The 26,843-nt window shown below is 46.8% G+C and overlaps 1 protein-coding gene across 1 annotated transcript in view; it reads left to right on the forward strand.

Annotated features, from left to right (window-relative positions):
* LOC119398985 (DNA-dependent protein kinase catalytic subunit) overlaps window positions 1–26,843 on the forward strand; it is a 223,364-nt gene that overhangs the window by 7,668 nt on the left and 188,853 nt on the right. Inside the window, 13 exon segments of the mRNA XM_049417869.1 lie at window positions 1,432–1,488; window positions 2,030–2,122; window positions 9,827–9,909; window positions 11,673–11,763; window positions 13,616–13,775; window positions 15,098–15,255; window positions 16,042–16,176; window positions 20,590–20,684; window positions 20,773–20,856; window positions 21,626–21,701; window positions 22,732–22,908; window positions 25,374–25,533; window positions 26,049–26,152. Coding sequence (XP_049273826.1) covers window positions 1,432–1,488; window positions 2,030–2,122; window positions 9,827–9,909; window positions 11,673–11,763; window positions 13,616–13,775; window positions 15,098–15,255; window positions 16,042–16,176; window positions 20,590–20,684; window positions 20,773–20,856; window positions 21,626–21,701; window positions 22,732–22,908; window positions 25,374–25,533; window positions 26,049–26,152 — 1,473 coding nt within the window.

The following is a 26,843-nucleotide window of genomic DNA, read 5'->3' on the forward strand; positions in this document are numbered from 1 at the left end:
GAAGCTTGCAGCCCCTTCGCAGTCCTAGTACGCTTTTCCGGACGACACTGGTTTACTCTAGCAAAAGTGACTCAAGAAGCGTTCGACACACGATAGACCGAGGCCTGATCGTCTCGTGTTTTTTGTTTTTTAGATGCGAAGCATCTCTTGCTCGGGGGTATGTCCCGCGGCGTGGACGTCTGCACTCACACTACGCATGCGCAACTCTCCTCCTTCCCTCTCTCCAACAGCTGCGCGTTACTCTCTCCACTTCTCTACCAGCACCTGCTTGCGCTTCTCCTGCGTTCTCACTTCTGCTCTCGCGGCGCATGCGCTACTCTCCTCCTCTAGTCTCCTCTCCTTCAAGTGGTAGAGCGCTGCGCGCATTCAGTCCAGCGCTTGCTTCGGTTGACTCCTCTGAAATGCAGGCTCGACATGCCGAAACTCTGCTGCACAATGCACGTCCCCTCCCCCTCATTCTCCTCTCCTACGCTGCCCCCCTCTCGCACGCCTGTTGACCGCGTTTCCCGCTCACCCTGTGAGAATTAACGGCCAGGCTAGAGGGAAGGCACGACGCACGTAGTGTTCTTTTTCGTGTTCCACGACGCGAGGTTGGTAGCATGCCCAATGAACGCCAGCGGAACGCGATCGTGCAAGTGCTCCGGCTTCGCATCGCCTCATGGTCCCCTTTTGCGGGAGATGGTGTAATTTTTTGTTTTTTCTTCCTCATTCTACATGCGATTGTTGGTGCGCACGGTTCGGCTCGTTTGACCGCTTTGTAGGGAGGCAGTTGGCTTTATGTGCGAATGTTACGACATAAAAACACCAATGCTCAGCAGAAGCCACAAAGGCAGCGGATATTTTCCGGCTCGGACTACCAGAAAATATGAATTAACCGAATTCATGCAATGGAGTAGTTCGAATTTAGCGGCTTTAAAATACATTGAAAACATAGCTGGCCAACCAAAAAGTTTTAATTTGTTTGAATCAGCCAAAAGTTTGAATTAACGAGAGTCTACTGTATATTCTTCTTCTGGTTTGTGGCCTTTCGTGGTGCATCGATAGTACTGTTACAAACGGCAATGAATCTTGAAGCACTGGGAGGTTAATGCCGTTTTCTGTTCTTGTGTGGCGCAGGTATTGTGCTCACTTTTCTGCATGGTTGACCATTTTGCACAGTGTAGTCGTGTGCAAGAGGTTGGGTGCAAGATTTATTCTCCAAACCTTCGGAGATCTCTGAAATTCTTGAAATAGAGAAGTAGTATTTTATTTTTTGGTAATTTATTGAAATACGTTGTGTTATGAAGTTCCTCAGATTTGTTGTTTTACAAAATTCCAGTTCAAAAGTATCACTTCATATACGGTAGTACTATTTGTTTTTTTCCAGTTCTGCAGCATCGCCATGTATTGTGAAAAACAATTTTACGATATTTAATTTCGTGTGTGTTTCAGGTTGCAGCTGCCCTTGCTGACGGAAAAGAGAGGAAGGATCATTTGAATATATTCGAAGTAAGGAACATCATTGAGACTGCTTTACATTTTGCACTTCACATAGTTGTTCCATAAGAGCCATACAATTATATGGAGCCATGCAAGTCTTCATTGCCATAAAAGAAAAAAGTGTAAGATAGACCTGCCTTGCTGTTACATTTCTTGTTTATATGGCTTTCTTGACATATTATCAAGGTGAACCATCTTTTATGCATTTAGTATGCGTCGATTGGTAGACGATCATTACGCCTGCCTCCTCGTCTAATCTGAGTAGCAATTGAAACTGGTGTTGTGTAATTGAGTGTTCTCTTTAACACTCTGCCATACTTATGTCATGAAATAAAAGAAGAGAAAAGAAAAGAGAAGATGATGAAAGGGAGCTACATTTCCTTTTAATACTTGATAGACTTGAATAGGTCTGCACGGAAGGCGCTGTTCAAGTTTTAAGAAATAGAAAAAGTTAAGTTCTGTACTCTCTGAGTTTGGGCATGAGAGTGACCGAGTCAATATGAACAAATGCCTTTACTCCATCTGTGATGTGTCCTGTTTGCGCTTGCAGTACTTCATCCAGGAGTTTCAGCAGACTCTGAAGTCGGAGACCAACACGTACAACCTTGCTGCAGCCCTGAAGGGATACGGTCTCCTAGCTTTGGTATGCGTTGCCCTTTTACGTGCTTCAGAGCCGCATTGCTTTCAAACTTTCTCTATCGTAAGTGCAAGTAATCTCACGAGCAGTTTCCATTTTGTTGGCTGCCCAGACCTTGAAAAGGGGGGGGACTTGGAAATTTAAAACCAGTTCTTTATTTCTTGATTGATTTTGATGAAACTTGTCGAGTTTATGTATACTTGTGTTCTGATTTCAAAGTTGCAGTTATGTTTCTAGTGTAATGCGTAAGTTTTAAAACAAAATATTTCATGTGCCTTTTGGGGATCAAAACTTTTTTTTTGTCATACTGAGAGACTTACAAAGTAAATCAGCATGTCACAATAATCTGGAACCAGAACTGTGTGCAGTATAACAAAAATGGATGTTCTAAACGATGTTATGTTGTGTTGAACATTCATCAGAACATTGTCAGCTCTTCGGCGAGAAACGCCGAAGAGCTGACATTTGGATGAGTTGGATGTAGTTAAACATGTTGAGTGGTTTCAGCACAAAACGAACGAGGACAGAGGCAAAGCTTGTGTTCCTTCATTGCCTGTGTCCTCGTTTGTTCTGCACTGAAACCACTTAACATGAAAAACGCTGAATCAGTTTAACCTGATAAAACAGTCTTTCCTATTTTACTTAACTTCGGGATAGCATGTGAGTTATTACAAGCGAGAATGAAAGTTAAAAATTTATTTTTAGAATGTTTCACCAGCACGGATGTATTTTGGTGTAGTATCACAGATTTCAAGGTGCTTCACATACTTGGGCTGTTGCACTGTAACAATTCTTCTGGCTTTCCTAAGTCTCTGACTCTTATATAACACAGTGAAGTATTGTTTAACCAGGCCTGTACTGACATCGCATAAAAATGGTGTGGAAACTCAGAGGCATCGGTGCCATCTGTTGTGATGGGGGTGTTGTTTTTATTGTTATTGATGTTTCTCGTTTTCCAAGCCTCCTTTTATAGTGCTGACTAATGAGAGCGCATAGGGAAGTTCGAAGCTTTGTTTGCAAACATACTAGCAAAGAAAATCCTGAAGTAAAACTATCGGGGCACTTCTTATAAAAGAAATGCTAAATTACGGTGAAGACATAGAAAACACATTGGAAAGCCCCTATAGACTCCTGCACCTAACTGCAAAAGAACTTGATTTTTTTTAAGTACTTAGGTGTTCGAAGTGTCACTGAAAGATGGGTGCGCATGCATGATACAGTGCAATGTAAGGCCGAAAGTGCACCGAGTCTAAACAAGCCCAAATGAATGAGACATTAGGAAATTATAAGACCTGTTTTTGGCAATGATATAATTTGATAGCTTAATGTACTCAAGGTGTTAGCACTGAAACCTAAATAATTTCCTGTGAAATGCTTAAAAAACATTAGAGCACTTGGTTGCAGCACGAACTCGACACAAGGACAAAAGAATTGAGGCACGAAGAAGACACACACGCAGCTCTACACTCAAGCCTCATTATAACAAAGTTACACCTTACATGAAAATAACTTCGTTATATCCGAAAATTTGTTATAAATGCATATTCCTAACACTGTATGTATTGTAAGATTATTCTTCATTACTTCGTTATAACCGATATTTCGTTATATCCATGTTTGTTATATCCAAGTTTCAGTGTACTAGCAACAACAAGTGCAGCGTGTGTGCTGCGTGTGTGCCTTCTTCGTGCCTTAATTCTTTTGTTGTTGTGTCAAGTTTGCACTGCAACCAAGTGCTCTAATGATCTACCAAGAAGCCCACTTTGCGACCCTCGATGAAAAAACAGTTTGGAAAGAGATCACTTTGAAGCACACCTGCTGTCGCGTGTGTGATGCAGTTGCCGAGTTGGTGGTGGTAACAACTTTATTCAGAACTCCGGCAAATTCGTGGCCTGGGCCTAGGCCGCCCCCCGAGGAGGACCGGAGACCCTGTCTCCTCGCCGCCTCACGGGCTTGCTGGATGGCCCACAGTTGATCTTGCAGGTTTGAGCTGCGCAGCGCGGCCGTCCACCGCGCCGCAGCTTCATCTGGGGAGACTGCATGTTCTTCGCCTATAACCGCGCATTCCCAGAGAATGTGCCTAAGAGATGCGTGAGTCCAGCCGCATAATTTGCAGTTATCGTCTGAATAGACGTCTGGGTATATCCTCCTGAGGTGAACGGGGTTGGGGAAGGTCTGGGTTTGTAATTGCCTCCAATCTACCGATTGGGCCCTGTCGAGTTTGGGGCTTGGGGGTGGATAAATACACCTGGATTTTTCATAAAATTTTGTAATGTCACAGTATCTAGTCATTCTGTCTCTCTCTGTCCAGCCCTCCTCTGGATTTGCATCCCCTGGAGAGGACTTTTCTACACGAGCGCGGAACGTGAGACCTCGCGCTACGCGATGGACCTCTCCATTGAGGTTGGGTACGGGGGTGTGGGGGGACGTATGAGCCGGGAACCATATAATGTGTCGTTCCTCCGTCTCTTCAGAGGTGATATAATTCGCGTTCGCTTTGAGGATAGCCGCGGCCTCTGGCGAAATTCTGCCTTGTGCATAATTTCTGACCGCCGCCTGCGAGTCACTTATTATATACCTGCAACCGGGGCAAACGATGGCTAGGGCGATCGCCACTTCTTCCGCTGCCTCAGGGTTTTTTTCCGCGTACACTACACGAGCTGACCAATTGTTTATCAGTGTTGAGGACTGCCACTGCGAATGCACGTTGATCCGCGTATTCTGCTGCGTCTACAAACAGCGCTTCCTTGTCCCTACCGAATGCTTGTAGTAAAGACCTGGCTCTACTCTCTCTTCGACCCTGATTGAGTTCGGGATGCATGTTCTTAGGTAGGCTAGCCACCTGGAGCTTTTCTCTGATCGAGCTTGGGAGGGATGTCTTGTCGCCGTGCTGCTTGTGATAGGCTATCCCCAGTTTGTCCAGGATGCTCCTGCCCGTTCGTGTCCTGGTTAGTCTCTCGAGTTGCGAGATCTGTTGAGCCTCTATCAACTCTTCGAGCGTATTGTGGATGCCCAGCTGTAGTAGAAGTTCCGTGCTTGTGCTATCAGGAAGGCCCAGCGCCATCTTGTGTGTTCTTCTAATTAGAATGTTAAGCTTGGCCTTTTCTGCAGTGTACCAGTTGTGGTAGGCGGCCACGTAGGTTATGTGACTAATGACGAAGGAGTGTATGAGTCGGACGACACTGGCCTCCTTCATACCGCGATGTCTGTTGGTGATTCTTCTGATGAGCCTCATCGTGTTCGTGATTTTAGTCTCCAGATTCCTGATCGTTGCTCCGTTGGCGCCGTTGGATTCTATGATGAGTCCGAGCACCGTTATCTGCTTGACCCTTGGTATTTCGTTTCCTTCTTTGGTGCGTACGCAGATGTCTTCGTGCTCGACATGCCGGATGTAACACTTGGGGGGCCTTCCCTTAAGCGTCGGGCGGTAGAGGAGAAGTTCAGATTTTTCTGGCGAGCAGACAAGACCGGTTCCTACGAGGTACTGTTCCACTACCTCAACCGCGGTCTGTAGCCGCTGCTCGATTTCTCCGTCGCTTCCCTCGCATACCCAAATCGTAATGTCGTCTGCGTATATGGCGTGATGCACTCCCTCTATGGCGTTTAGGCGTTCGGGGAGGCCGGTCATAACGAGATTAAAGAGCATCGGCGAGATGACAGAGCCTTGTGGGGTGCCGACGCTGCCCATACTCCTGTCCTCTGATGCGAGTTTGCCCAGCATTAACGAGACACTCCTGTTAGTGAGGAAATCCTTAACGTAGTTGTACGCCCGCTTGCCTAGATTTAGTGTGGCCATCTTGCATAGTATGGCTGCGTGAGCTGCGTTGTCGAAGGCTTTCTTGAGGTCTAATCCTAGAATGGCCCTGGTACCTCTTGTCTTGTTGTCAAGTACCTGGTGTTTGATTTGCAACATTGCATCCTGCGTGGAGAGATGAGCTCGAAACCCGAGCATGGTGTCTGGATACGCTTCGATGTCGTCCAAGTGTGCGTTGATACGACTGAGGAAGGCGTGTTCCATCAACTTTCCGACGCACGACGTAAGGGATATAGGGCGAAGGTTGTCAAGATTTTGGGTTTTCCGGGCTTGGGGATGAGCACCATTTTCGCTCTTTTCCATTGGTCAGGTATGGATCCTCGGGTCCAGCATTCGTTGATGTACTTGGTCAGTTCGGAGATGGTCTCTTTGTCTAAGTTACGAAGGGCCTTATTGGTTACGCCATCCGGTCCCGGGGCCGATTTGCTATTGAGCTTTTGCAGAGCGGCCCAGATTTCCGCCTCGTCAAAGTCTCTGTCCAGAGAGGGGTTGGGTCTTCCCGTGTATTCCACGTGTGGAATAACTGGGTTCTGAGGGGCGTATCGGTCGCAGAGCTCGGAGAGGATTTCTTCTTCGGTCTTGGTGTGTGTGTGTATTATCCTGCGCATGGTTTCCCTATGTGTTGTCGTGGTCTTGGTCGGGTCTAGCAGATGTCGGAGCAGGCGCCACGTGTGACCGGTGCCAATCCGTCTGTCCATCGTGTTGCAGATCTCGTCCCATTGCTGTTTACTAAGAGTTCTGCAGTGTTCTTCAATTTGTTTGTTGAGTAATGCACTGCGTTTCCTCAACTTCCTGTTGTGTCTTTGTTTCTGCCACCTGGCCTGTAATGATCGTTTGGCCTCCCACATGTGCACCAGGCGGCTGTCTATCTTATCGATGGGAAGTTCTGGCGCCACGGTCTTTGTAACATCTTTGACGTCAGCCATAACTTTTTCGGCCCATTGTTTGATGTCCGTGATGGGTTCGTGCGTCATTCCGGCCCTATTCTGACGGAACTTATCCCAGTCTGTCCATTTGAACGTTTTGTTGGTTTCTCTTTCTAAAGTATCCGATAATTTAGTTTCGAGAATTCTGTGATCGCTACCAAGGTCTTCGAACGTGTTTTTCCAACTTGATCCTCTCGTGTTCTTCACTAATGTTAGGTCAGGTGTGGTGTCTCTTGCCAGCCCGGTTCCCATTCTTGTGGGGGAGCTGGGGTCGGTGATGAGAGTAAGGCCTGTCTCCTGTATGTCTTGCCATAATGCCTTGCCTTTGGCTCTCGTGTAGGCATAACCCCACGCTCCGTGCGGGGCGTTAAAGTCTCCCCCGATTAGTAAAGGGTGCGAGCCCGCAAGGTCGGCGGCCCTCTTAAATAGGGTTAGGAAGCGCTGTCGTACGTGCGCAGGGTTGCTGTATAGATTGAGAATGAACGTGCTGGATTGGTTTTTGCTTTTGGGTATAATTTCTACGAATACATGTTCAACTTGCGCTACTGTAATGTCATGACGAACGACCACTAAGCCTTTCCTGACCAAAGTAGTTACCGCGCGGTTCTCCCCAGAGGAGGGACCGATGGCTTGGTAACCTGGAAGTTTGGCTAATCCGTGTGTCTCTTGTAACATTATTACGTCTGGTTTCGATTTGCTTTTAATGTATTGTTGCAGGATCGGTTTTTTAGCGGCGTAGCTCCTGCAATTCCACTGCCAAATCGTCAGCTCGCCTCTTTTACCGCGTTTGCCTATTTTGTTCTGTTCGTGAGGTGGAGGACTGGGGAGTGGTGGACTGAACGACCCCAGATACTGCCGCAGTGCTTGTAGCGGCGTTTTGGAATTGATTAGACGTGACCCCAGTTGTGGGGGCCCCTGCAGTAGTAACTGGCTGCAGTTTGGCTACCCTGAGACTTAAGGTGGCTACGTTATTTTCGAATTTGTCAAGTCTCGACATTATGGTCGAGATCGCCAACGTGAGATTACCGACGGCTTCTGCTTGGTCTTTCAGTGCACTTTGCATTTCCGTTAATTTCTGCCCTAGATCGGTAAGCTGTGATCCGGTTTGGCTGATAACTGCCGGAGCCTTTCTCTTAGGTGGCGGAGGGTTGTCGTCTTCCTCCATGTGATTATCGGGGGTTTCTGCAGCGGCCCCTCCATGTGAACTACTTGGGCGGGGGGATACGTCTGCCTTTCGATTATTCTTAAGCTCCTGAATTTCTCTCGTGAGATTTGCGATTAATTCCCGTAACTGCGCATTTTCCCGTCTCATTTCTGCCATTTCTCTAAAAGCTGCAGTCTCCCCAGATCCGCCGCGGCGCGATGAGCCTTTGACCACGTCTACCCAGCCCACCTTGTAGGTCGCATCTTCCGCCGCCAATCCGCTTCCTCTGCTGCGAGACTGCGATCGGGAGTGTTGAGGTGGTGGTCCGGGCGTATGGCTCCTAGATCTGGGTCGGGCCGGAGCGGGTGTGCGGCTCCGTGATCTGGACTGTCTGGTTCTTGAACGGGCCCTAGAGCGCGAACTGGATCTGGCCTCCCGGGAAGGGCGTCCAATTGCTTCCCTCGTAGCTTCCGAGGCTAGGAGTTCTTCTTCCCGTTGTCGCTGTCTTTCCCATCGTCTTCGTTTGACTGTATACGGCAACTTGAAGCGAGCCTTGCATTTCCTGTCGGCCGTTAAGTGCTCACCCCCGCAAAGCTGGCAACAGGGGTTGCATTGGTGGTCGGGACCTGGGTTGGCCGTGCCACAGCCTCTGCAGACCCGGTCCTGCGGGCTGGGGCACACGTCCATGCGATGGCCTAGTCTGCCGCACTGGTGGCACAGGTCCAATTGTTTTCTGTATAACGCGCACTTGATCAGTGCGCCTCCGTAGCGGACGAAGGTAGGAACTTTCAGTCCGGAAAAGAGCACGATGACATTGGTGGTATTGCTGAGTCGTTTCGCAGCAATTGCCGTAGGATTCTTAGGGGTAACAACTTGGGCGGTGATATCCCGGGGGGAGTCCTCGAGAGGTATCCCCCTGATGACTCCCTTGGAAGTTAAGTCTGGTGCCGATTCATACGCATTGGTCTCATAGGCCTGGCCGTTGACCACGAGACGCTCGACTCTTTGGTATCTATCTGCGTTGGATTCACTGGGGGTACTCACTACGATAATGTTCTGTTGTACATTCAGGCACACAGTGTCGTCTTCCCTGTGCTCAGCGGGTATACCAGCAGCCTGGTAGACGCACGACGCCACTCTGGCCGCTCCTAATTGGGCAATGTTGAGTCCTCCCTTTGGGCGAATGATAATTTTGAAATCACCCTTCGGTAGATATGGCATACGGCTGGCCTTGATTAACTGCTGTTTCAGCTTCTGCTCACGCTGCTGCTTCCTACTGCCGGTGGCAGGGTGGGTGCCGAAATCGCTGGTAGCGGGTCTCTCCGTGGTTCGCTTTTTCGAGCCGACGGTACTCCAGCCCGTGCCGGCCTCAAATTCTTCTTGGGAAATGTTCTCTCCTTGCACGAGAACCTCCATTTCTTCCGTCTAGAGCGAGTGCGGGCGCGCGCCACGTGTATTCTTGTTCTTTTTTCACGTGCGCCGAGGCCTAGGCCCAGGCCGCCACCGCGGCTGCCGGTGTGCCACAGACGAAAATTTGGCGTTAAAGTCCGAAAAATGGAACTCCCATCTTGAAACTGGTATCAGGAGAATCCCGGCAACTTGCTGCATGAGACGGTTGCAAAAGCTCAGTGATCCTCTGAGATTTTCGCTGCGAAAACGTTGACGAAACACTGAGCTGACGTGAAGTGCGTCTACTCCCCTTTTCTTCTTCGTCTTTCTTTCAGTTGCCGAGTTGTGGTCATTCTTATTACATGGCCTTGATTGCCTCTGCATACGCATGTTTAATTGCCATTCTTTTTCATTTACTCTTCCAACATTCATTGCAGCCGTGCAAGCAGTACCTAAAGGAGAGTGATGTCCTTTTCATGCTGAACGACGTTCTGTTGCGATCGGAGCATGTGTTTCAGAGGTGAGTCATAGGCCTACGACCCTCCATTAACCCACGCCACACAGATTTTGAAAGGGCCCCTAAACAACCTGGAGGTCGAAATTTAATTTCGATGTTGCCGTTGTGCACGAGTCTTCAACAAACACGTGGCCGCGAGAATTTTGACGGCGGAGCTGATCAAACTCTTCGTGCTGCCAGTTTGCATAGCCGGAAAACTATCCCCATCAAGGACGGCCTGCCAGGCACAGCTGCGCTTAGTGTGGGCAACGCAGTCACTCGGCCAGCGCATGCTCTCTTCATCCTCTTCTTCATCTTATGTTTGACTATAAGTAAAGATAAATAAAGACCGTTTGCTCTTGACGACATACAGTAATTTGGCGGATAATAAGGCCTGTGGCCAGCACGCCCATTAAGGTGGACACAATGGATGTGCAATGTAGGCATTTCTTCAATGTGTGTGCATTCTGAAGAAAACAAAAAAGAAGCACAGAATCGATAATGAGAAAGGGGAGACAGAGAGAGAGAAAGGGGGAAGAAACAGACAGGTAGAGAAAAAGAGAAAGGACCTTGCTAATTAAGGTCATGTTAATTACTGTCATGTTAATTAATACCATGCCAATTAATACATGTTATTCAAGGCCATGCTAATTAAGAACGTGCTAATTAACATTGTGCTAATGATCTAGGTTGGCCACAAGCTCTGCTGTTAGTCCAGTTGTGCACTACAGTGCAAGCTGCCCACATTTCTTTCACAGCGGTGCCGTAGTAGGGGAGTTGCACCCGTTTGATGATGGAAATGCGGCCCTCACCGTTTCGCTTTTTCCTTCACTACGGTTCGTTTGTGGACTCATCTCTCCTTCTGGCCTAGTGTCGTCCTTGCCATGCGAGGAAGAAAAGCAGGGAGTGTGTATCTGCATTCAGAGAAGCAGGTTGTTTTTGCTGCTGACGTGACCAGATTCTCTTAGTGACCTCACGACAAACTCTGGGGGTACCGAAAAGCCCAGAGGGGAATACGGGATCGTTATTTTTATTTTGCGGTGTGCCCACGACACGTAGCAGTGCCGCGTTTGGCTCCGTTGATCGTGACGGCTCTCTGAACTCGATGTGCGCGTTTACTTTAAATGTAAAAAAAAAATATCGGAAGGGGTTTGGGGGTTCTTTAAGAATCGAAGCTTTCCAGCTTTCTTAGGGAAAACTGAATTGTAATTCAGTGTCCTTTTTTTAAAGGAAACTCCATGTCTTCGTTGTGTTTGCAAAGAAAAAGGAAGTTCCACAAGTGACATACTCCCAGAGTTCATAGGTTGGCTGCAACAAGTCGGGTTGAATATGGCTTGCAAAGAAATTGAATTCTTTTGATCATTCTTAAATCTAAAACTTAAAAAGGAGACCATGGACCAACTGAGCACGTGGCAATGATGTCAATGTGCATTGTGTTCATGTGAAACAACATTCGAAAGCAAGATGCGTGCTTAATTTTCACTACCTCTACTTTAGACTTATAGTCAAACCTCAATGTAATGAAAATGGATGTAACAAATTATCAGTTATAAAGAATTGAATGATGAATGAACTCACCTTTACTACAGTACTACGAATACACATTTATAAGGAATTTTTACATGTAACAAAGTTATTTTCGTGTCAGATTCGACTTTGTTATAACAATGTGTGACTGCACATATCTTTGATGATATACTTGCGGCTTTGGGCGTGAAAATGTCGCATCATTGTGCTGCGCTTTAGTTTGTGCTGCAGTTTCATGTTTGCGTCTTTCCCTCCTTCAGCATAAGCAGCCCTGCTGTGCTAGAAGACAGCTTGCCCTTGCTGACCAGTTTCCAAGAGGCCACGGCCAGCATCTTACGTTGTGCCACGGAGGTAAGGGCGTGACGGCTAGTGTAAGGAGACGTGTATCACTGTTTTCACTACTATTGTCACTATGTCAGACGCAACCGAATAAATCTGGCAGACAATTAAGTCAAGGAAAGCACAGGGGGCAGTGATTGTTGTCTTTATCTGTAGTGTAGTAATTAGGACGTAAATTGAAATGAACTGAAGTGTACTAAAAATCGCCCTTTCCGTCAGTGGGATCCGAACCCACAACCTTCAGATGACACGTCCGATGCTCTACTGATTGAGCTACGGTAGACGGTGCTTCCCCGTCTGCTTCATTTTGGTATTTCTGTACCGTTAAACCCTGGGAGTGTTAGCCAGCGCCCCTCATAGCCAAGGCATTGAGTGTGGAACACTCTTTTTGGCCAGAGGGCATCACGTGGCATGCGATCTTTGCATGAAGTGGCAGTTGTGTGCTAATTTAAGGCATTAAGTCAGCCTCTCGAGAAAAAAAAAATTTTTTTTTAATTCCTATTTCGTACTATTGTCACTACTATCACTGGGCTCCAAAATGCTAAGGCACTGTGTTGCACATTTTTGTAGACACACTCTGGGACTGCTTACAGTGACTCGGCACTTGTAGAATCATGTTAGATGACAACCCGTTCACGAGTCATACATTGCACTCGGAATGAAATAAGAGTGAGTCTGCTTTCAGCATGCTTTTCATAAACGCAGTTACGGCAGCCACGGCGTAGTATTTTGAGCGTGATGCCCTAAAGCATTGAATCCATAGACATTTGCTTTTCGCTTTGAATCAGTGATTGCCGAAAACATTATTTTGCAGATCACCGATCATTAAAGCCATTTTTTTTAATATCTGCAGTAGAACATTCTCACAGTGTTCTCTGCAAATCACAGCATATTGCCAAAATTTCCTACAGGATCTGGTCAGGGTTCCTTGAATCCCAGATGCAGAACAACATTTTCATGTTCGTGAGTTACTAAGCAGCAACAAAAGTGGAACAGTTGGTACAGTTGGCATACCGGTTGACACATCTTCAGTTACCAGCGCAACAACTGAAATTGGGAGTGATGAAAAGAAGCCGCAGAAGTGACCACTGTCGGCGCTCCTTTCCGTCTCTCCTCTCGGTTTTTTGGTCAGTCGTCGGGCTGCTAACAAAAGATGCAACATGAACAAGTTCTTGGAAAAGAACTGCTCCACATTTTTATTATTTTTGCAAAGGTGACTATGCGACTATGCAAGGGTGACTATGACCAAATTTAGTATGAAGACTTCCACCGCAGTCGCGGTTATATACTCAGTTTAGCTAACCTACAGCTAAATCCTTCTGTCCGCCTGAACCAACACTCTTAGCACTGGTATGTGTCGTGACTGTGCACTAGCTTTGGTTGTCAAGCATTAAGTTATTGCTTGCCGAATACACTAAATAATTTGAAGATTACTTATAAAAATGTGCGCACACTCTCTAATGCTTCTGTTTTGAATATGCTTTGTTAATTATGTCCATAGTAACGTTTCCTTCTTTGTATAACTTTTTCAATGTATAGCATTTGTATTGCTCGTTTGCATTGTCTTGAAATGTATATTGCTTTTGCTGTCTTGTTGCCACACTGAACCTGGGGATGTGAGGCTTGTCAGGCTGTTTTAATGCGGCTTTCCTTTGTCCTCGTCCCAACGACTTACTGTGCACCTGTATGCGGTAAATAAACTCAAACAGTAACCTTCGTGGCTTGTAGTGCAACTCTTAAGCAAACTAAACACAGCCACTTCCTATGAGTCTATCGTGTCATTGGCGTTTATCTTAACTGTGGATGCCATGGTTTGACACCAATTTGTATTTTAGCTTCGTTTCTGGCTCCTGTGCATGCACAGGTGCCAGAAAGCCAGCTGCTGTTGGTGGAGAAGTTGGCGGTGCTGCAGATTGAGAACTTCCCGCTGGTGGCTGAAGGCTTGCGGAGTCGCTACGCCAAGTCCCTCCTCTTTCTTCTCCTCGCCGTCCACCCTCTGTCGCCAACTTCACTGTCGCAGATCGGTGAGTGGCAACTCAACAGGCATGCGTTGGTAAAGTAACAACCCTTAGCACTTAGTAACACTTAGTGCTTATGCAAAGTAAACAACACTCGCCAAAATTCTATTCTGTTGAGCCAGATTCTACTCAGCCTGGCTCACTCAGACTCAGACTCACAAAGATTCTACTCTGCCAGGTTCAGTAGGACTCAAGACTCCCCAAATTTCTACTCAGCGGAGCTCATACATTCTTGAAGTCTGGGATTGGTCTGATTCCGAGTGAGTCAACTCGTGGGCGAGTTTTCCGACTTGTGTCATTGAAAAAAAAAAAAAGAACTTTACAGGTGTCTGAAAAATTCGCAAGTGTCCTTTCAAGCTAGTAATCAATAGCATGCTGTGCTGCATTTCGTTGGAGCATTGCATTTAGAAAATCACTCATTTGACATCGTTGTTAGTACTACACTCAAACCTCCTTATAACAAAGTCTCATCTGAAACGAAAATAAGTTTGTTATATCCGAAAATTCGTTATAAACGTATATTCGTAACACCGCATATATGACAAGGCTATTCTTCATTTTCTTCGTTATAACCGATAATTCGTTATATCCGTGTTCGTTATATCGAGGTTTGAGTGTACTAAGTAGGCCAAGCTTTAAGGGGCCCTGTAACACTTTTTCAGCATGGTCAGAAAATCCTGCCGATCGGTAGTCGTGGCTCCTGAGAACACGCGAGCCAAATATTATAGCACAGTGCATGGCCTGGAATTTACAATTGATTCTCAAAGTCAGCTAAAAATTGCTCCCTCTTTTCTCTACAAATGATGCCAATGATGCACTCAAATGACCGCGCCATATACCCATATTCATGGCCATTGACTGATTTGAGCGTCATTGGCTGTATGGTTACTGCGCCCGCTGCGAGAGGCCGCCACGTGCCTGCGCGCGTGATCTCACTGAAGGTTAGCTGCGCATTTGCAACGTCATGACATACACTTGACGTGACTTCTTACCCCCATACCATGCCTCCCTGCTTGGCTTCCAGCATGTTCGTCGGGACGAGAGAAGAGAGAAAACAATTACAGTGTGCGACAAAACTCTGTAACTCTGCTTGTACTTGATGGATTCTAAAAATTTTTGCGGCGGTCGATTCATGAGGCAATAAACTCCCTTGGTGATGCTATTCGATGGTTACTTGGAAAAGTTTTGCAGGGCCCCTTTAAGACTCTGTTGTGCTACCTCTATCACTGTGTTTTCCATACCCTTGGCCGTGCGCACTAGAATTGCGTGGACATGGTAACTTGTAGACATTGCTTAATGGGTTGAATTGGTCTTCTTTTGTTTTTCAGTTTATCAGGGACTTGCGAGAACTTGCTCTCACTCAATAGTGGCCGACGTTGAGGCGAGCGAAGAGGACGACGACGGCTTCTCCAGCAAGTTTCAGAGGATCACGTACCGTCGCTACAGCCTTTTGTGGAGCTACCTTTTGGAAGCGGTGAACGTTCAGGTGAGCACCGACACTTCCCAGACAACAAGGGTTGTTGACTTTTGCCATTGTTGGGGCAATATAGTATCAATATAGCGCAGAAACTTTTGAACTTGAGTGCTCACGTGGGTCCGTTCTCGCATCCATCTCTCAAAATTTTGTTCACTAAACACTCTCAAGACGTGTTTCACAAATAGTTTTCTTTTGCTGCTCATGGCCATAGGCGTGCATACATGGGGGGGGGGGGGGGGGGGGTGAAGGGGGGGTAAGAGGGGCAGGGGGACGGCCGCCCCCTAATGGGAGGGGGGCACCAAGTCTGCCCTTACCTTTACTTAGTCAGACCTGTCCATCATTAAATAAAGCGCACACTTATGACCATGCAAATTTTTTATGATAATGGCGGCCAAGAACCCTCTAATCCCTGATGTTGCATTCGAAGGATTGTTTACTTCTCACCTTTAGCCCAGAAAGCCGGAGACCGAAGGCAGGTCGTTATGAAAAGCATGTCATCGCTTCATTTTCAGTTTTTCATCTATTGCAAGGCCTGTTTTCCTTTGGACTCGACCAACAGGAGACGGGGGAGGGGGACAAGTTTTACCGCAGGCTCCCCCTCTCCCCCCTGTTGGTTTAGTCAACAGGAGAGCGAGGGAGAGTTTTACCTTTGCAGTAAAACTGACCCCCCCCCCCCCACCGCCATGTTTATGCAGTATTATCTGCGAGAGCATTCACAGGTAGAGCTGTACTGAATGTGCTTTCTGCGCTTAGCTAACTTCTGCTGTTTTATTTACTTTTGTTACATTTATGCAGGAGCTGAACACGATGCAAATCACGGCGGATGCGCGAAGCACCTTTGTGTGCAACGTCTATGACGCCCTGCTCAACGCTATTCTTTCCATGGTGTCGAAGCTGAACCTGTCGGTCAAGCACTCGAACGCTGAAAGTGTGAGTGGTCATCCCACCTTTTAAAGAGGACCGACACATTTTTTTTTAGTTCTAGAAACTATACGACATGGTTTTCCCACAGTACTCGACAAGTACATGAAAGTTGAGAAACCTTCAAGGGACCGACAGATGTCAACATTTCTGACACATCAGGAGCAAAAATGTCTTTCCTATATGTATGGTGTTTCCTAAACCTTGATACAGTAGAACCCCGCTGTTACGTTCCTCACTGCTGCGTTTTCCCGGCTGTTACGTCGTTTTCCGCCGGTCCCGGCATAGCTCCCATAGGATACAATGTATTGGGAACCCCGCTGTTACGTCGTAACTTTCGGACCGTTCCCGTATGATACGTCGCGAAGTGCGCCCGGAGCCGACCGAGTGACTACCAAAGAGAGCGGCCATGGTGCATTTTCACGCAGCTTGGCCTCGTTTGGCCGTAATATTAGCCGCATGAGAGGCGCAAGCAACAGAATCTTTCAATTGATGCAAACAAAAGCATGGCCTTCGAGATTCAAATTGCAAAGATGGCGTCTATGACGTAACTGCTCGCGAAAGCAAGGCCTTCGAGATTGGCATTTACTATTGACAAAAGCATAGCCTCTGAGATTTGCACTGCACAAACATGGCGTGTATGACGTAATTGCTTGCGAAAGCAAGGCCTTCGAGATTGGCATTCACTTCTGCCATCGCGTTGGCGTAGACTTATCATCATCGTTATTTGTCGGAGAACGGGAGGAGTTCGAGCGGTTCGAGCTGGTTGGAGCTCGCATGGTCGTGCGTGCGGTTCGCGGTCGGACTCGCCGCGCCGGTCGTGATTGCGTGTGCTTAGTTCTTTCATGCCTACAGCTGTTGGTGTTAAAAAAATCACATACGTTGATTACATTTCTGTGGATAAGGCCGTCCTAAGCTCCGCGTTTCTATCCATCGACTAGATCGCGGCTGAGCGCGCCAATTTTCGTGCTGCTCGTAAGAATTGAAATAAAATTCTGTACCACTAAATATTTTGCCGTTTTTCCTGTTTTTCGGCTCTTACGTTTCCCGTCTCTTACGTTTATTTCCTACGGTCCCTTCAAAAACGTATCAGCGGGGTTCTACTGTATAATGAATTGGATCATAACTAACTAACCTTAAAATCTTGCTAGGCGCATTTAATGCATGTATGCATGTAACAAACAATAAATCTAATGAAAATTTTTTTGTGTCAGATGAAAATGCGTAGTTTAGAAAAATTTTTCGGTAGTCCAATGTACCAAGCATTGCCCGAAGCGCCACTGCAGTCGGCCGCTGCCGCAGCACACATGCAACGTAGGCCATTAGCGAATGCTTTTTTATTTGGCCCTCCCTCAAACTTGACATACGCTCTTCAGATCTCCCCAAACTGTAAAACAAGACTTGCAATGCTTCTTGCCTTCATGGTTGAAGGCAGGCCTAGGTAGCATGCGATGTCTTTCCAATCGGGCGGCATTGGTGTAAGACGGGGCACATACAGTCAAACCTCGATATATTGAACGGCACGGCGATCGCGAAATAGTTCGATATATCCAGAATTCGATATAAAAAATCACGTAAAAAATGCATCAAGAACTTGTGGAAAACAACCAACGAACCAATCGTGGTGCAGTAAATACTCACTTGAAGATTCAAACAAAGTATTTATTGTGTTGGCTTAAAATACTGAAAAAGAGTAGCCTGCTTTTTGTTGGCAATGGCGTGTTTGACGACTGCGTCCTCAACATAGTCCAGGCGATCCACAAGTGAAAGGCCGGTGCCTTCAATCGCGCTGCAGTGGCGGCGCGCAAAGGCCAAAGCGGCTACGACCTCGGCTGATGTCGAGAGCGGGGCACCATCAGCGCTTGCGGGATCCACCTCGGCAGTGTCTTCATTCGGCTGCTCAGCGGTAGCTTCGGCGACAATCTCTACATCCGTTAGCTCCGCCGTTGTATTAGTGCTGTCGTCACCTCCAACGAAGTCTTCGATGCACATGCTTTGCGGCTCCGCACCAACAAAGCTCTCCAGCATGCTCCACGTTTCGGCGAGCTCGCTTTCTTCATCTGCGCATGCCAACCCAGCTTCCTCGGATTCTTCCACTGATGCTTCGTCAGTGCGTCCACCGAAGCCCGCATGCCGAAAGCAGTTGGCTATCGTCGACTGCTTGACGTTTTCCCACGACGCCTTGAGCATTTGGATGGCGCCCAAAAGATCGATCTTCAGATCTTGGCCCATCCGGAGTCTCGTCCAACGGTTGGAGCTTCGAAGTGGTGTTGGGCGGCAGAAATACCACTTCGATGTTGCTCAGCTGGGCATCGGTGTGGTGTGCCGTGCAGTTATTGACGATAAGGCATACCTTCCGTCCCTGACGCACCAGGTCCGAATCGCCTTCAGCCACTTGAGGAAAATATCCCTCGTCATCCACGACTTCTTATTCCAGGCATAAGTCACCGGAATATTGGGGCAGTTCCGCATGCACCTCGGGGTTTTAAATTTGCCAATTACAAGTGGCCGCAGCTTCGTGCTCCCATCCATATTGGCAGCCAATAGGACCGTCACACGGGCCTTGCCTTGCTTGCCCCCGTGGCACTTGTCCCCGCGAGTGTCCAGCGTTTGCCGCGGAAGCATTTGCCAGAACAGGCCCGTCTCGTCAGCATTAAAGATTTGGCTCGGCTCATACTTGGCGTGGCGAGAACTTTGGGCCACTCATGATCAAGCCACTTCTGAATTTCTTCATCATTGGCGTCCTCACTCTCTCCTGACACAGTCTTCCCGACAATGTTGAAACGAGTCTTGAAACGTTGTAGCCAACCGCTACTCGCACTGAAATTCTCGACGCCGAGAATGAATGCAAAGTTCTTTGCCTTCTGTTGCAACATCGGCCCCGATACACGAATATTTCGGGCCCTTGCGTCCATGAACCACTTGTGGAGAGACTTCTCAACATCTTCAAAAGCAGCTTTGCGTACACGCCGCGCGCCCGAGTGCTGACTCTTCTCGGCCTTGGCCTTTATGTCGGCTTTGTTTTTGAGCAGAGTACTCAATGTGCTCCTTGGTATGCCTAACCCGACCGCGACGCTCGACTTCTCACCATTCTCAACGCGCTGGATTGCTTCCAGTTTTGCTGCAAAAGTCAGGGTCGTCCGTTTCTTCGCGTCTGCAGCCATCGCTACACACACCACAACGCGCGGCAGGCCTAACACACGAGCACAACAACGACCGATGCGACGGATGCCTGGCGATACTATCAAGGAGGCGCTGGTGCAACGAGTGCAGTGCGTCGTTGCTGCAAGGCTGCGGCGTGCGTATGCCGCTATGTTCAAGTGGCGCACTCGGCGCCATCGATGTGTGCAGCAGTCGTAAACGCCCACCGCGCTACCGCTATTTTCGAGAGTTGCGGGAAAGCTCGCCGCCTGTCAACGGAGCGCGGGCAGTTTGGGGTGGCCGAGTTCGATATATCCATTATACGTCAAACTTCGTTCGAAATAAAAAATTAAAAATGCATGCGATTTCCCACGTGATATAGGAACCGTTCGATATAGGCAATGATTCGATATGTCCGTGTTCGATTTATCGAGGTTTGACTGTACTACTACAGCGCTTCTGTCATCAAAGCGTGCCAAACGATGTCGATCACGCCGGCTGCAACGTTGCGTTACACCACAGAGCACCCAGCTTTAGCTGACGTGTCATATACATAGCTGGAGCGAGTGTTATGCCAGATCACATCTCCACATTTATATCTTAACGTAATGGCAAAGTCGGCTACGTAGTTAGTTACCCGTCATCATCAACATTGTCGTGGCGTCATGACGTGGAGCAGAATTTGCCGATCTCTTATAGCAAAAAAAAAAAAAGAAAGGTTAGCTGTGGTGATGCTACTCATTACAAAACATGCAGGAGTATTGTGCATGCGTCTTTTGGCTGAATGCACGTGCAGCAGCTGCAGAGATTGCAGGTACTGAGAAAGGCAGCGTATTGTGAAATCCCAGCACCTTTGCCTCGTAGACAGTCCACTCAAACCTCATTATAACGAAGTTACACCTTACTCGAAAATAACTTTGTTATATATGAAAATTCGTTATAAAGGTATATTCCTAACACTATATGTATTGTAAGACTATTCCTCATTACTTCGTTATAACCGATATTTCGTTATATCCGTGTTTGTTAATATCGTGGTTTCAGTGTAAAGAATTCAAAACTGGTTCGTGGGTACAAGTGGGTTCTTGTTGTTAAACTAGAAATACTAGCATAAAACTAAATCGTTTACGGTACTTCGATGCCAGTACTTTTTCGAAGGTTTAGAGGGCTAGGATCATGTTTTGATGCAGATAAATAAAAGTCAAGACTCCTTTAATGCGTACAGTACTTCTCCAAAAGTCATTACCTTAAGCACCCCTCTAACGTTGGTCGTGTCACCAGGAAACTGGCACCAACATGTCCGACCCGACGTGTGGCGTCGACGCGGAGTGCCCGAAGGACTTCAACATCTTCATCAACTTGATCGACTTTTTCAGGTAACGAGCCCCTTGCAAAGGCTGTCCAAGACAGTGTTGTACCGAAAGTCGAGTTATCTGACCATTAGTCAATTTTCACATTCTCCAGGGACACCTTCTTGTGGAAGCACACTGAATACTTTACGAAGTGGGCCTTCATCTTGATTAAGAAGTTTGTGGAATATTCCACTCGGTAAGCTCCGTTCCTCTTGATTATTATGTTTCTTTGGTTTATTGGTGTGAACACAGTGTAACAGTGACCGGCTAGCTTATTGAATGTGTTGTAAAATATCTCGACCCTTTCAGACGCCGCCTGTGAAGGGGGGGCAAGAGGGGCAGGGGGACGTAAATTCTGTAAAGTCTGTAAGTTGGTAAAGTCTGCAAATTCATCAAATTGATACAATGTTATTTCAAGGCACTCGGTGTTCCATTGCAGCAAGAGTAATGTCACAATACATTAATTTATGTGTTATAGTAATTGATCCTAATTAAATTCTAATGAAATATCTATTTATTCTGCAGTCATTCATCCTATGTTTTTGCATAAATAGAATGAAACCTCAGGCTAGAAATATAATGGAAATTCGTTTCCGCTTACGTCCATCTTGAGCAAAGAAAAATTATGCTTTTGACGTTGCTCATGCGAAGCGGCGCATCGATTGATTTGTCAGACATGCCTTCAGCAAAGTGATCATATGCAACAGTACACGGCAAAATGAAGTTAAGTGCAGACAAATGCATTATGCAGGAGGTTCAGTTCATCCAAAGCTCAATGTATCTTGCTCTTTCTTAGCCCCTAGCCGATACAAATAGCAAAAACTAGTGGTGTACACAATTGTGTACGTAGCGTCTCAAAGGGTCAAGGACGCGCAGGATGTGTGTTTCCTTTCGAATTGTCTGTCCCTGTACTTTTGTGAGGCAACTTGTCGAAGCAGTAAAATTGTGAAATCGCTTCGTTGCAGCTGCCCTCTGGTCAGTGGGTTCTATAAGGCACTGGCCGTATGCTTTCAGATCTGCGAAAAGTCGTCGTACTTTGAGGTGAGTTTTTGTCATTCAGGCGTTTGAAACCAATCGTTTACTCTGACCTTAGTAACTTTTATCAATTTCTGGAAGCAGTACATCTCATTTCTTCTTACAGTGTGTGTGTGTAGTAAACACACTGTATGAACGTCAGCTCCAACATGGTGCCCGTGGTCGAAGGGGTCGCAAGCGTGCACGGCAACACTGGCAAATGTTAAATTGGTTAAAAAGGTACCAGTGGTTGAAACAGTGTTTAGTCCACCAATATTTGTTATGTTGGCGCGGCTGCATAGTGTTGGTACCACTTGAATCACGAGAACCAAGCTGCAGCACATACATATCGAGTATGGCTCTATACGCGTGCTGATAAGAGTATTTACAGGGGTCATGAACCACTCCTTGTGCTTGGTGAAAAAAACACATCCTGCGGAAAGCAGATGCTGCTGTGAACAGGTCAAGCAAATCTTGCAGCCGTGCGCAGCAAGGGGAGTTTACAGACGGAGTGTGAAGTTGCCATTTTCTCAGCGCCCTCTATTTATATACAGAGGCCTGTGTTCACTCTCTTCGGAGCTTCCGGTGCCAGCTGTTTGATGTCGGACACCAGATAGCATACTATTGGCCAATAGCTGGCATAATTGGATCAGATGCACTTCTTGCCACGGGGTACCGCCACATGCCGGCGCTGCGCTCCATAGTCTGCTAACGTTACATAGTGAGCCACACTAGCACACAGGATTCACGACGGGAGAGAGTGATCGCATTTTATCATGCGCGCTCAAGGCCATGGCGCACGCTGACGTAGCTTCTTTCCCCCGTGCCACCCCTCCCTGTGTAGCTTCCAGCGCACTCGTCATGGCGAGAGAAGAGAGAAAGCGCTTAAAGTGTGCAACAAATCCCGGTAACACCGCTTGTTCTTGACAGATTCGAGAGATCTTTGCGGCAATTGATTGGTAAGGCAATAAACTCCGACACCGAGGTCATTCAGTGATTACTTGGAAAAGTGGTTCAGAGCCCCTTTAAGTATTTTCATCTGCATTGTCTTTTTTAGAGTGGCTCAAGTGAATCCGCTACCTGCCTCTGCCTGGTGTCCAGCTTTGTCCAGGAAACCATGGGTCGTCTGCAGCAGTTCAAGGACGACCTGCTGGCCTCGTGCCTGGAGTTGGTGCTCCGTGCTCCGAGCCCCGCCGCTCAGGAGCAGATCATCATGCGTGTGCCTGCTCTTAAGGTCACTGCTAAGTGTTCTACACATGTTTGGTTGTACATGCAGTGCGGCACATGCATGGGACAAAGAATTGGATGACCCAAGCGCCGACTTTCGACTGAAAGTTTATTGCGTGCATTTATATTTACACTTGCGTGCATATACATTTAGGTCACACGGTTCGTGCCAGATAAACAAGAATGGGGCGAAACAATCCATTGAAATACTCTGTTTCATTTTGATTCAGTGTAATAGAAGTCTGGCTGACACACGAGGCAGAATCTATGTGCATGCGATATGCCGCGACAATCTGTTGGTTTGATTGATTTCAACTTTTGAGCAACACCGTGGTTTTCTGAAACGGGTTCGCATTGGCAATGCCTGTGAGGTGCAGCCAAGTTAGAGCTACACTCAAACCTCATTATAACAAAGTTGCATCTGACACGAAAATAAGTTTGCTATATCCAAAAATTTGTTATGAACATATATTTGCAATACCGTATCTATGACCAGACTATTCTTCGTTTACTTCGTTACTACTGATAATTTGGTATATCCGTGTTCCTTGTATCGAGGTTTGAGTGCCCGTTGCCTTTCTTGTCATTGAATTTCTGAGTGTATATTGTGATTGTGCATGTGATAAGCTTTCAGTTTTGAGTCAGCGCTCATGTTGTCCGATTCTTTCTCTCTCATCTGTGCCGCACTGCACGTTCAAGCAAAAATGTTAATGTACCAACTCTTGCAACTTACAGTGTACGACGTAGTCAAATCCAGGAGTACGTATTTTTGGGCTAGTTAGTTCGTTCAAGCGCTGGAGGTCATTGTGTTGAAGTGACAACGACAAGAAAGACAGCAGGATGCACACGTGTCCCCTTGCCTTTCTTGTCGCTGTCTTTTCAATGCTACGACCTCGTTTGCAGTAGGCTCTCAATAAGTGAAACTCGAGGGTACTCCAGGATTTTGTTTGAATTAACAGAAGTTCTTGTAAATATATCACGGGGAAACTTACGAGCTAGCATTCTGACGTTTATTGTTTCTCAGGCTTGCAGCAACATCATAGACAGCTCTGCATAATTGCCAGTAATGTTCTCGGATGTCAGCGGTCATACTGGTACTCGTTAATGCACAACGCATGCACAATTGAGAGATGAAAAGTGTCCTGGAATAGATTTGAGCACAAACGGACGAGACACAAGAAGAGAAGATGACTACACGATTTCTTGTGTCTTGTCTGTTTGCGCTCAAATCTATTCTTGAATAAACCAACGCACCCAAGAAAGCATTTTAGAAATGTGTTCTGTCCCGTCTGGTAGCCCCTTCCCATTCGTGAGACGTTTTCCCGCATAAGATCAGTGTACTGCGGCGAAAGTGACTTTAAGAAACGTTCGGCATGCGATAGATCAAGGCCAGACAGTCTTGGTTTTTAGGGGCGAAGCTCCTCTTAGTCTAACCTTGTCACACGTCCAGCGTCAGGCGTAACCGGCAGTATCTCCCATCACCGATCCTTTGCAAACTGCCCACTACTTCGTCTTTGCAAACATCCCACTATGATCCATCACCGATCCATTACTTCACCGACCATAAAGCCGTTATAACGAAGGGGGAACGGAAGCCACCTTTGCAAACTGCCTACTACTTCGTCTTTGCAAACATCCCACTACGACCCATCACCGATTCTTTGCAAACTGCCCACTACTTCGTCTTTGCAAACATCCCAATACGATCCATCACCGATCCATTACTTCACCGACCATAAAGCCGTTATAATGAAAGGGGAACGGAAGCCACCTTTGCAAATTGCCCACTACTTCGTCTTTGCAAACATCCCACTACAACCCATCACCGATCCATCACTTCACCGACCATAAAGCCGTTATAATGAAGGGGGAACGGAAGCCACGTCTAGCTACCACTTACGTATAGTAAAATTTCTTGTATAAATATATATACAGTGTTTGTCACGTCTTTGGTGATGTACTGGGCTATCGCTTTGATTACTGCTGGGCGAAACGACTGAAGATTTCACGGTGTAACCATGATTGCTTCAGGAGCTTTGCCCAAGCTCTTCATCATTCACCCGTGGATATGCTGTGAATTCTTTTTATTTTTTTCTTCCTCAGTCAGCATGTGATTGTTAATGTGCATGGCTTGGCTAGTTTGACCGCTTTGTACAAAGGCAGTCAGCTTTATTGGTCACTGCTAATAACATAAAAGTGCAAATGTACAGCTTCAAGCAACTGAGGCAGCGGATATTTTCAGGCATGGACAAGCACAACGTTTGAATTAATCGAACTCATGCAGTGGAGCAGTTTGAATTAAGTGGCTTTGAAATACATTGAAAACATAGTGGGCCGACCGAAAATTTAAGATTTGTTTGAATTATCGAGAGTTAACGTACTTTCCATAAATAACTGCCACTTAATCCCGCGTTTGCTTCTACAAGTTTTACCCAGTTGTTCAAGAAACAGTGTGTGACATTTTCCCTCTAGATGGCCTTGCAACAGGGTCTGAGTTTCCTTCCACTGGCCAAGTCCACGCTGGACACACTGCAGCGATGGGAAAAGCAGCTTCCAGCAGATATGGCGGATGATTGCCTCCGGAAGGTCCTGCCAGGGCTGTGCCCTTACCTCTCGCTTGGCACACGATCAGGCAAGTGCCCTGTGTTTTCTTTTTTAAAGCAAAGCTTTCTTCACCTACGCTCCCAAGTTTGATGTGGCTAGCTGCAGTCTCCTATTTAGGCTAATAGTGGAAGCAAAAACTTACAGGCTTTATGTTTGTGCTGTTAGTCTGGATATAGTAAAACATCGAAATAATAATTTTATTTAAATAACAAGGTATGTAGTTTTATAAATTGTCTCTCAGCTGTTACAGTCTAACAGATAGGAGATTGTCATGGCAAACCATCGCAGGACGTTTCTTTTGGGGGGGGGGGGGGGGGACTACTGTGCTGCTGGTTTGTTTTTATTTTAAGCATAGCTATGGTTTAGAGGTTGCCCATACGATGGGCTTATGCACTTTCTGTCTAGTACTTGAAGAGAGAAATCAAATCTGTCTTCAAGCAAATGCGTCCTCTTGAACGTCTTGCAAGTTTTTTTCTGCATTTCGCTTAAAGCTCTTGAAACAAAATAGTCGAAAGTAAAAGCATCTTCCTGAATGTTGTGCAGGGTTGTTCACAGACCCGTCTGCGGACATAAAGCTTCCTAGGCCTCGGGCTACGCACAAGATCCCATTGAAGATGCTGTTCAAGAAGAAAAGAGAGCAGGAAAAGGTACAGTTCAGCAACAGATTGATTTCATGACTTGTTTCACTATGCTACGCTTCTGCCACAAAGAACGTTGGTAGTACAGCTGAACTTTGATGTAACCAGGGATGCAACAGCTGCGCCAATTGCGCCAATTTGATACAATTCTTTATTTTTGCGCCAAGCTGAGCCAAAACCGTGAAATTTGTTAAAATTGCACCACGCTGCGCCAAAATGCCCGGCCAGCTTAAAATTTTCTCAGTTGCGCAAATTTGAGCGAGAAGCCGCGTTGGTCATCTGCAGTGTGGGCATCGTCATCCAATACAGACGCACAGACCCTAACCCCCCGCAAAAGAAAAAGTCAGTTTCACCGGAAGGACGAAGCAATGGATGCGATAGAAACAAATGGTAATGCTGCACAAAGTGAGGCTGGCAGCAAAGTCTTTTGTATCCAATCTTGCGTAACTCTGCAAAACGTTGGTGTGAGAGAATACAGCGTTTCAAGGGAAAGACGCTCTTTCTGCACAGTGTCTTCGCATTGAGAGCGCAGCACGTAGCAGGAAATACGAGCCACCCGCTGATGGCTGCCGAGATAGCGCGTGCGCCAGCGATCGCGATCGCGCCCTTAAAAGTTCAAAAGTTGCTGCTTGAGCGACAGACACCCCCCCCTCCCTCGCCTCTCGCGTGTTTTCATACTCGTTCAAGACGGGCGGGGCGT

The sequence above is a fragment of the Rhipicephalus sanguineus genome, chromosome 7 (genome assembly GCF_013339695.2).
Source record: "Rhipicephalus sanguineus isolate Rsan-2018 chromosome 7, BIME_Rsan_1.4, whole genome shotgun sequence".
NCBI classification, from domain to species: Eukaryota; Metazoa; Arthropoda; class Arachnida; order Ixodida; family Ixodidae; genus Rhipicephalus; species Rhipicephalus sanguineus.